The 11,621-nt window shown below is 42.0% G+C and overlaps 1 protein-coding gene across 2 annotated transcripts; it reads right to left on the bottom strand.

Annotated features, from left to right (window-relative positions):
• Positions 1–856: 856 nt before the first annotated feature.
• Positions 857–11,296, bottom strand: arrdc2 (arrestin domain containing 2). 2 transcript variants are annotated; one of them, XM_026345519.1, is made up of 8 exons: positions 11,152–11,296; positions 10,278–10,531; positions 3,728–3,945; positions 3,524–3,626; positions 3,163–3,419; positions 2,901–3,063; positions 2,445–2,605; positions 857–2,141 (listed from the first exon to the last, which is right to left on the bottom strand). In XM_026345519.1, the coding sequence occupies exons 2-8, from the start codon at positions 10,525–10,527 to the stop codon at positions 2,088–2,090; spliced, it is 1,206 nt and encodes a 401-aa protein (XP_026201304.1). In that variant the 5' UTR covers positions 10,528–10,531; positions 11,152–11,296; the 3' UTR covers positions 857–2,087. The 2 variants fall into 2 exon arrangements, with proteins under 2 accessions (XP_026201304.1, XP_026201303.1); XM_026345518.1 differs by lacking the exons at positions 10,278–10,531; positions 11,152–11,296 and adding an exon at positions 5,229–5,686.
• Positions 11,297–11,621: the final 325 nt, after the last annotated feature.

The raw sequence follows: 11,621 nt of genomic DNA, 5'->3' as shown, positions 1-11,621 counted from the left end.
TTGCAGCTACATTAATAATTGGCTCTCTCATTTGCTGCCATGCCTGATTTTATGTTTACTTTCATTATGGACTTCTATCTTGAATATGATCTGATATTCTGATAAAATCAACACCCAGCTGATTTCTGAAATTCTTCTTCAACACTGCACTCAAAACCTCTCTGAACTTCTAATATAAGGCAGCTAGGTGAATAAACCCCAGAGAATTTCTTGGCACAATACTCTGTGTCTGTGTAGCGCTGTGTATAAATTCACTGAGCTGCTTGTGTGTTCCTGCGTGTTTACATGTAGCAAAAATAAGCAGGATCCTTGCTAAATATTCATCTAAACTAAGCACAAACTGTACAAGAGAACACTAGAGGTGATCCATAGATTGAGTGAACTCTGATTATGTAACAGAACGAGTGTGTTCAGTGGTGAATTAAAGCATTAACATTAGACTCCTCTGCTGCTCCTTAAAAAAGCAGAGACCAGCACCCAGAAAAAGTGAATTGCGCAAGTCTACATTATAGCTGTCACAGGCCCAACTTCAGTCTGTAATTAATGTTTTGATCCACGAGTGTAGCTTGTTTCTCCAGTGAACCCTGCCCTTGGCAGTGATAAAGTTTTGACTCACACTGTTGAACACGACGTGCCAATCCACAAGCACGCAACATGATGAACAGAGGCCCTCTACCACCTCCCTAACAAAGTGTATAGCTTACATACCAGTCAAGGTTTGTAGGAAACACTGGAGACAAACATCTTTTTAATATTTTTTATTAGAAAAAAAAAACTATTACAAAACTTTGGCAAGATTGTGAATCAACATTTGTAATTGTATAAAAATACATTCGGTTATTCAGTGCGTGCCACCGAAGTTGCACAGCTGACCCTGAAGACTCATACTCCTATCAGTTTTTTGGAAGTTGAGGAGAAAACATAATCCTCGAGTCAGATTTTGGAATGTTCTTTGTCCATACGTATCAGTGGCATCTCCAGCTTAAGGCTCAACTTGAACACTGAGCAGTGTGTTCTGATTCTGTGTCCAGAGCGCCGAGGCATCTGGTTCCCATCAAAAGGTCTCCATCTCCTCCGCTTCCTTTTGTTTAGCAGCTGGGAGAGCTGATCTATGAGCCCTGTGCAGCTTTATACACAAACTGCTCATTCTTTGTCATTATTTTTGTCATTGTGCTAAAATCAACAACCACAGCTATGTGACACTTCGGTGTCTTAAGTCTTGCATTAACACTTCTCTTGGAATCCATCCACATAAAATCCAAGCGTTTTTTTTCTTTCTGAATATATTCACCTCTATTCAACTTTTTGAGAACAGCTCCCTGAAACTCTCATGCAATCTTTAACTGCAGATTATTAAGGCATATGTATTTTTCCCTTTTACACATTGTTACCTGCATGCATAAAATTCATCTACATCTGCTTACTTGACTTGTCTGCTGCACCATCAGATACAGTAAATAACAGTAGAAAATATCAAAGGCACACTGCTGTTAAGCCACACGATGTATGGCAGTGAAGGTTTTAAACATCTACTGTGTTGCCAGGCAAAGGGGAGTTGGAAGTTAAAGGTAATAATTGCACTTCCTTCTTTGCGCCATTCAAAGATGACAATGTGCTTTGTGTCACCTTATCAAAAGCGCATTTTTCCAAAAGTCAGATACAACTCCTACTCTCCATCTGACAAATATCAGGTGACCCCCACCCCCAGGTGTCCCAAACTCCTTAAATCTCAAAAAACTCTTCACATGAGGGAATCGTTGATTGGGAGGTATTTGCAGCTCGTTTCGCCGTGAGCCAAAAATCACTTAGGGAGGACAGGAACTGATGTAGAGAAGTTGCTCTCTTCTCAACAGAACAGGAAAGTGTCCATGTTACTTTATGGACTGGAAGTGGCAGCTCCTCCACCAACACACAGTTCCTGTGAGCTCCATTTCCCCTCCTGATCTCTCCGTGGCGCTCTAGTTCCCCCTCCACCACATTTGGTGGGACCAGGTGCCACTTATCAGAGAGAAGTTATCCAAGAGAAGACTAATCTCTTGATTCGTTCAATAATTTCAGTCGCTTGACGCTCAGGTAGGGCTCATGGTTCAACACGTCATGCAGCGAGGTCTGATGTTGAAGGGCTGAGGGTTGGGGTCAATCTGTAGACAAGAAATTAAAATAAAAGCATGTAAGAAGACATAAGTACACATAAGTAACAGGTAATTCAGTCCATCTCTAAGAAAAACATTTAGAACTATGATACTTCTTTTCGTGTTGGTACTGTATTGTTACAGTATCCAACTTATCTATGATCTAATGAGTTTCGTTGGCAGGAAATTAGTCATTTGGGCATGTTTTAAAATGTACAAACACCAGAAGCATTCTCTGTTAACTTTGCCAAGTAAAGCCACTAATTAAACTACTGCTTTAGGTGGGAGTTGTTTGCATAATTGATGACTCACCTCGCTGTACACTGGCGGAGGTCGAAAGCGAAACTCTTGGACAAAAGCCATAAGGGGGCGCTCGAGAATGCCACTCAGGTCTTCAGTGAGTTGTGGGGCGACCATGTTGTTGCGCTGCTCTGCCTCCTCCTCGGTGACCACAGAGTTGTAATCTGGAGGAGCTGTAGGGAAAGAGGCAGAATTAAGCCACTGTTTCAATTCAACAGAGCAACACAAATTCAAACAGCAAGCTCCTGAGTCATCACTACGGTTATGGTAATGTGATCCAACACGAATCTCAGCTGAATAAAAAAAAAAAAAAAACCTTTCTTTACTTGTGTGTTGGCTAATGAGCCAGTGGTCTTTTTGTAGTCAGTGACAATAAAAATATAAGAAAACAAACAGGACTGCAATCTCCTATCCTATTCTCATGTGGACACCTCACTGTCAGTCACTGCAGTAATAAAGGACACTTACGCTCAGGCTGCTCGGGGATGGCCATACGCAGCCACTCCAGGTTGACACTGTACTGGCTGCTGATGCTGGAGGTTCGGCTGCCAAAAGGATGGAGGGGGATGGTGCCTATGACCAGGGGCAGCTCCAGACATAGCTTAGAAGTCCCAGGAACATCAACACAGACCTGTTAGAAGAAAAAGTAAAGAACTGTTAGTGACCTCCATTCAAAGTTCTCCAGATCTACCTCTTTGCAAGTGGGAAGAAAATCAAACCCCTTACTGACCTTGAGCATGTACTCTACTTTGATGATGCGGCACTGCAGGATGGAGGGGCCCACAGGTGGGATCTTGATGGCGCGGCCGTGCCAGGTTTCCCGGCAGTAGGAGCTCACAATGTCCCCACACAGGGTGGCCACCACGGAGCGCTTCTGTTTCATGGTGCCGCGGGCGATGAATGTCTGTGTCTGAGTGATGTAGGCTTTGGGAACAACTGATCTGGAGGTAGAGTTGTCGAACTCCGCAAAAACAGGTATCACCTCACCTGTAGAAAGGTAAATCATGTTAGAAACTGGAGGAAGCTCTAATCTGGCCTACAAAAAATGCATTTATAGAAGGTGGGGTTTTTTTTGGGTGCTGGAGTCGTACCTGGTGTGTAGCCTTTGCGGTCGATCTTTGCAGTTACAGACACCTGTCCAAAGTTGCGGTACCATGCTCGTGCCATCTTATCCTTGGTTCCAGCCTGTGGTGCCTACGAATTATAATAATTAATCAGCAAGTGCCTTGAAACTCCCACAAAAACACCAAGTTTGCACTGAGCTATTTGTGATTATCGAGTGCTGAGATACTCACCAGTAACGCTGGTGTGTTGATGTCAATGGGCTCAATGACTGTGAACTCCTTCTTGATCTTTCTGACTGTAGCCCACGGTCTGTGTAGCTTAACTTTGACCCAGTAACGGATGCTGCCGTGTTTGCCCTCGAAGGAGGTGACAAGTGTCTCCTCTGGCAGCTGAAAGCTGAACGGAAATTCATGTTTGCCAGCAGGAAGGACGGTCACTTCGCCATTATCTGAGGGGAGGGCAGAGGGGTAAAAAACATTTTAAGTCACAGCTCATTCACTTATTTGTCTATTTTTAGTTCATTTCATTTCTAGAAGTACAGTAGGTGCAACTTCAGTTCATAGAAAGCTAGTCTCTTCCAGTCTGTGCCCGTTTATTTAAAGAAACAAACTATAAAGTAATTAAGCAATTCAGCACAATTACTTGCCCAATCTTTATTGTGACTGATTACCCTATTTTCCCACCACAAGAACGGCAGCAAATGGCTCCTTCAAAAGAAGGAAATGAAGTCGAGCTAAACCTTTCAAACCTATAAAAAGCATTAGTATTCTTTAGAAATTAACATCACTAAAGTTGACGTGTGATACTATGAACAGATCAATTAAGGATGATGCTTGCTGAAAGTTTTTCTCTGCAATCACATGGCTTCTGTGCTTGCTCAGAGGGGCGGTTCCTGCTCCATTGTGCTGACCTAGAACATGTTTTCCTCCAGCTATATTACACAGCCTGTCTCAGCTGCTCTGTTTTGTTTTTTTTCCACACTCTCCTGATGCACAGGTCCAAGAACATGTGTTTGCATTTAACTCCATGCGTTTTGTGTCTCTTTGTTAGCTGGAAGCTCTAAATTGATTTAAACAACAACAATGTCAGTGTCGACTCCTCTTATTGAGTTGTGTGGTTTGTTATGAGCGCTTTATTTTTTTTCGTGAACGCCTCCAAAACTTCAAGCGCTGCAGAATAAAGTGATAAACATTATATTCTAGGGTTTGAAGTTGCTCATTGCGCACAGGTTTTCGCAGAGAAACTGAACTGTGCAGGATCAACAAAGCCCTAGTTGTCTATTTCCTGTCTACTCTTTAAACCCAAACAGCTCAGTGCCCAATGAATGGAAACCTGAGTCTCTCTCTCTCTCTCTCTCTCTCTCTCTCTCATCGCCGAGCAGAAAAACAACCCAGGACTTTCTTTGTATGAAGTCTGATGCCTGCACTGCGTCTTACACGGTAAAAACACATGTTTTTACAATGCTAAAGAAGTGTAAAGGCAGCTGCTGCACTGTGTTTTGCTCTGTCCCTGCACAGGAAGACTTTCTGTTTTGTACTTTGAGGTGCGTAAAACCTCACGACAGCAGAAACAACCAAATGTTTTCCAAAGCTACTTTTGTCCATGACTGAGTGGAGCTCTTATCCGGGTGTTTGTGTCTAAATCTGAGTCTGAAACAGTTTCATTTACTCATTCCAGCCTGCAGATAAACATCGACCCTCTCCTGTCTCCGTGCCTGCACAGCGGACTGACCTGCCTGCAGCAGCACCTCTCTGCGGTTCAGGTACTCCACTTCGTCGCTGTAGTTCTGCGTGTACGCGGTGCTGGAGCCGGCGGACCGGGACTCGGTCCAATGCACTTTGGCAAAACCCTCGGCGTGGAGCTTCAGGGAGTCCACCTTGGTCTCCCCGGACAGCTCCATCACCACCCGGCCGGACACCACGTCCCCGCTGCTGAACACCGGAGGACAGTCCACCTCCGGGGAGTCGAAGACGATGTCAAACTTTTTCAACTTGTCGAAAATCATTTTGCAGATCGTGCAGCTCCTCTCAAACGCAAAACGTGTGCGACTCCTTTATTCTCGCTCCACAGTATGTTCAAGTGTCCTGAAGTGGAGCTTCAGGCTGCAGATGTCTTTTGTTCACTAGTTTAAAGCTCAAAGTGTCGGGCTGACTGGGACTGAGGCCCTATTTGGAGGCTGCTGAAGTGGGCGTATGTTCTGAATTTATTATGTAAGGCCTCAGGAGAGGGTTGAAGGCTGGGCGGTGACGCCTTCAGGTACTCCTCCTCGCCACTGACTTTCCAGTTCTGCACGTAAGTTTAAGACGTGCCTGTATGTGATTAGTTTATTGGGTCAATAGTGACATTTCGTTTCACACGTATATAGTAAACACTCGAAGTGTGAAGGTCTATAACAAGCATTGCAGCAGTCACTTTCTAACACGGGGGTAGGGCTGCCATGGGAAATCAATTGCCGGGGCTTATCTGACAGAGACAAATGCTGTCACAAAAGTAGATTTTCATATCTAATATATGAGCATATACATTGCTCTTCTGCACATATACATGTACAAGTTGCAAAAGCATCAAAAGACTGGACAAAGGCTGAGACCAAAACCATCTTGTGATATCAGCATTTACAAACAATGACAGCCATTGTAAAAATAAAACCAAAACACTGCCTTTACTGTCATAAAGTTGCCACAATGCTCATGACAGCCACCAAGTATATAATGTGAAATTCCCACTTTCTCAGTCCTACTGACAACTAAGTTGGGTTTCATCATGTGCAGGTATTTTCACAGAGCCCAAAGTTGCAGACTGAACTTGAAAGTAGCATAATAAACATGCAGACTGGGTGTGGAGAGAGCTGAGAGGAAAACAGGCTCTGGTGATGATTGATGGTTACAGGTTCTTAGAAGAAAACAGGCCTACTGAGCATGCCTTAGAGATCCCCCTGCACACTCTGTACCAAAGCTGTTGACTCCACTTTTTCCATGTAGCTTATACATACTATTACACAGACTGAAGCACACACATGGAAAACACATAGCTATGTAATTTTTTAAAAAGTAACTGCAGTTATTTTAGGAGATATCACTGGAATACCACCTAACTCAGTATAAAGAAAACTGTGTAGATTACAGCATCCTTTCTGTATTTCACCTCCAATATCTTTTGGATAAAGAGAGGTCTGAGCAGAATAAATTCATTTCACAAACTCCTGAGCAGTCCATAAACTAGGCAAATGCATGTCCATGTGTGTATGTGAACTATTTCCAAGCTGGGCTACTCTCTCTGCTCTCGTCATTCGAATCAAATCTTCAGACAAAAATCAAGTCTGTTCTGAGAAAAACAAAGTTGTTTACTCTTTTGTTCACTGGGATGAGGAGTTAGCTCTCCAGTGCCACCGGCTGGCGGAGTGGAGACACGGTGCACAACTGTAGAACTAGTACAGGACTGGACGTGTGTGAATGTTAGAAAAAAACATTATAAAGCTTCAGATAAAAGGTCACAAGATACGACAAAGTAGCTCACTGTTGGTCCTAAAAACCTCAGAGACATGATGTCTATTCATATTCTTACCCTAGATGACATAACATTGGCCTCAAGTAATACTGAAATCGTGGAGTTATATTTGACCAGGATATCTCTTTTATATCATATATAAAAGAAATCTCCAAACCTGCCTTCTTCCACCTGAGGAATATTAGTAAAATTAGGAGCATCCTGTCTCAAAGTGATGCAGAAAAACTATTCCATGCATTTATTATGCAATATTATCTGTTCTATCAAAGAAAAAGCTTTGCATGAAGTCTTAACAATGAGAACTCTCTCATATTTTGGACACAGGTGTCTTAAGGAGTCACTTTTTGCTTTAAAAACGTACAAAGAGCCCTGGTCTGGGTCAAAACTAAAGCACCGCACACCACCTGCTGGTGAATAGCAGCAGCAGCTCCGCTCTGCCAGGGCTCCCTCAGTCCTGATAAGACATGTGGTTCCCTGCACACAACGATGGCTGCGATAAATGCTCCCTCAGAGCAGATGACTCGGTACGATCACCATAATCGCGGCAGAAAACACATTTACCCCTGCTGCAGACTGAAGTAAACATATTTATCCTTGTGAGTCCCCCTTTTGTTTACCCAAAGAGCTGCTACAAGTACACAACACTGTAAAACTAATATTAACACTGAAGCCTCATACACTTCGGAGCAAAGTGGGGCTTGAGAAAGTGTTTACACGAGAAACTGCTGAAGATGAGACCTTTTTTTAAAAACAGAATGGAGAGCGGCAGCTGGCCGCTGGGTGGAGGAGGGTGGAGCTGAGGACGGTCATGTTGTTTTTCCGGTTGCTGTGGCAACACAGGCTGCATTTTTTAAAACAGCCCCCAACGCACCCACCCACGTCTTCCTCCTGCTGAAGTTTCTACTCTGTCTTTCACCTTCTCCTCACTTCTTGATGCTGCAGTTCAAACTAAATAGAAACTAATGCAACATACTTAATTTAGCTTCTCAAAAAATCTCTCTTCATTCATATCTCTTACTAGTCAGACAGTAAAGCTAATCTGTTCCTGAAAGAATTAGTTTAATATATGTAGGTTGAAGGTTGTAGGTTGAAGGTTTATGAAAAGTGATTAACAATGTTCTGCAGATAACAGATTCTGCAGAGAACATTGGTCTTAACAGAGTCACTCCAAGAGACATTTACAGAATAAGCCAACTGTGAATTTTCTGCAGCCTCTGCTGCAAGTAATTCACAAAGTCCATTTATTTTATTCTCTGATGCTTTATTAAGCTGAACTGTTTTATTACACCATGCTGTTTGTAATCTTATATGAACATATTTATTTAAAATTTTCTGAAAAATGAAAGATTGTTAACCGATAAAATAAACATATTTTACCTTTTCCTTACATCTCTGTATCTCATATAATTTGTTTAAAGAAACAATATCTATGTCAACAATATATCTACATGTTTGTTTCGGATCAGGACTTCTGTTACTGTTTTGGCCTATGTGATCTTGTCCACTGCACATTTGGAAACCACGAGCTGCCAGACATAAAACAGCTAAGAGCCGAGACAGAGGATAAAACAAACACCAACTTGGTAAATTTTCTTCTGAAGAGATGAGCACTGAGCTTTAGCTAAGGTTAACTAACTTTAACTTAGTATTTAAACTGTGTAGTCTATGTGCAGCTGGTTTACCAGGGCAGCCAGTGTTACCAACTGGTGATGCTAATTTTAAATGCTATTATTCACACCGGATGAGACCTCGCCTGGCTTTTCCTCCTCCTCTCTCTGCCACTGTTCCTCTAGCCTCACACAGACACACCTGAACACCCCTTGCTGCTTCACTTGGAGGGCTGTGAGGGAGAGGGCTGTTCATTAGTGTACCTCATCACTCAGTGCATTTATTATAGTGGGGGTGTTTGTTTTCAGGATAACCAACGTAGCTTTGGCTAGTGTACTTATAACCGGTCATGCATCAAGCTAACACTGAAAGAATAATATAACATCCACATGAGCTGGTTCCTAATTTTGAAACAACAAAAACCCATTATCTGAGCAACTTAACCGACAGTATATTACTTGTCAATGCCTGCTATTGTCAAAATATAACAGTTCGCTTCTCTTGGTCAGGGGGAAAAAGCTGTACACTCTTTTGAATTTGGACTGCACTACCCCATTAAAATGCTTAGCGTCAGTGCTACATATTGATTCTTTGAGTTACCAGCTTGAAATTCCAACTCAAAGTAACTAATAACTGTCAAATGACATAATGTATTGACTAAATTATCAACAGAAAAACTTATGGATAATCACTAACTGAAATATTTGTTCTGGACTGGCTGAAAGGGAGGATGAATATTAACATGCAAAACCTCCTCGGTGCATCTTTAAACCACCTGTTTCAAACAACCTTTTAGATTAAAATGTTTAGCAACTTGTATGTTTTATTCAGCAAAACCAACAACAGTGAAGTCAAGCCAAATGTCCTGTTTAGAAAACATATAATGAAACATCGACCGCTGTCTACAATGTATTCACTGAGCTACTTTGGCCTATATTCCTCGCCTTTGTGTTTTTATGTGCCTTAAACATCAGCACTAAGTTTATTTGGACTCAGCACTAATGGATTTGTGTCCAGTGCAAGGATTCTGTTATCTGCCAGATGTATGCAGACAAGCTAGTGTCTACTTCTCTTCCAGGTTTCCATGCAACAGATTTGGCCCAGGTGGCTTCATTTTGCAACCTGCAGTAACTATAAGGCACAGTGGCTACCAGCAAGCACATAACAGCACAGATCAGCAGTTTTATATGTTGTTGTTCACAATGCAGCAAAAAACCTTTTTATCCAGCAGCTGCAAGACATGCTGATATACAGTTACACAGAAGTCATGTTTATTTGTAGTCACCTTTGGACTACCAGTTTATCACAACTAACCCTAATGACCAGCTTTATTTGGGCGTTATGCCTGAACAAGCACTATTGATATGAATTTATTAGTCTAAAGTGTAACTAAGCAGATCTACACTGAAAAATTTACAAAATTTTATTTGCTGAACTCAGAAATTTTAATTACTTTACAATAATAATTTCACAAATTCACAACAAAAGCATGAAAACAAATCCGTACATGTACAGAATGGTTGGTTTAAAGAAGCACCCTCATAAGCTGCAGCTATAATTCACCCAGGTTTTACTCCTTTCCACACAGTCTAATGACTAAACACAGCATTAACTGAATATTAACCTTTCAGGGGACTAACACCATCTGCAGGTTTCACCACTGACCTCGAATCAGATGCTGTCGCTTCCTGAAGTAAGTGGCCTTGGAGGTGTAATCGTTATAGACAGAGTTCATACCACGATTCTCCAACCAGTGTGCCATGGCCACCCCTCTTCCCTGTACCTTCATGGAGTGTACTCTAGTGTCCCTGCGAAGCTCCAAGACCACCTTTCCAGACACCACCTCTCCTCCGGTGAATGCTGCATCAGCTGGGCGATCCAGCTCCAGCTTGAAAGACTTTATGGAGCTCAACATTCTGCTGTAGAAACAGTACATAAAGTCACACTTTTTAACAGGTTTAAACACAAAATCACAATAGTTTATATAAGTTTCCAAGTGCTGTAAAAAAAAAAGAGATGTTTAAATATCCTGTTATTATCACATGTAACACATGGACCGCTTAAAAAAATTCACTAACTGTTTTTGCCATTTTTCTCTTCTAGTGATCTTATTTTAAGGTGGGGTTGGATAGATCTGCTTAGGGTCCCAGACATGCCAAGGCTAGCACTGCTAAAAGATAGGCTACTGTCTTGTAGTCTGTTTTTCTTGTTTAAACGTGTCTTGACATGTAATATCATAATGTAACTTTTTACTTTCTTAGCTGGTCTTATGAGCATTGTAAAGAAATCAGTTAGACAGAATATTAAATTAGATATTACAACATATCTTTACAGTGTGGTGCCTTCATTTAACCAACTCCTCCACATACAAGTTAGATTATTATCGCACACACCTAAGATGAAAACAGAAACCAACAAAAATGAACATCTTGCTGACACGACACACATGTTTACATGAGCGTGTTTACGTTGCATTTTTTTAGAAACGACTAGCGCCGATCTCGACTGATCACAAACTAGTTTAAAGTCTCAAACTCACTGTTAATGCAGGAGAAGCGCTGGTGTTTAACAGTGGTCTTCACGAAGCCGAAGAAAACCCGAACTGCGCTCGCTCCGACTACTTGTTCAATGGGACCCCTGCTGTTTTAAACCGTGACCGCCCATAAACACAGCAGTTCTCTGCTTTACACCAATGATACACGGCACATGCGAGTCACACCCGCCCACATTAACACAGAAGAGTAGTGGTAGAAAAGGAGGAGGACGACCGACTGTAGTTAAAGAGAAAAACATGCAGTCACTCCACACGTCGCCTCCCATTCATGTAAAATAGCGCCTGCCTCACGTTTCATTGTGACCTGGACCCGAAGTTTGACCTGAGAATTGTCCAACCGGTTATAAAGACAGTGAAATGTTTGATAAAACACCTTGTAAACTGCCCTGTCTTTGCACATCTAAGCAGAATTTCAAAAAACTGTGAAACTGTGAAAACTAAAGATAAGACCCCAC

The sequence above is a fragment of the Anabas testudineus genome, chromosome 4 (genome assembly GCF_900324465.2).
Source record: "Anabas testudineus chromosome 4, fAnaTes1.2, whole genome shotgun sequence".
NCBI lineage: Eukaryota > Metazoa > Chordata > Actinopteri > Anabantiformes > Anabantidae > Anabas > Anabas testudineus.
The sequence above is the reverse complement of the archived record's forward strand: the minus strand, read 5'-3'. Positions and strand labels throughout refer to the sequence as shown.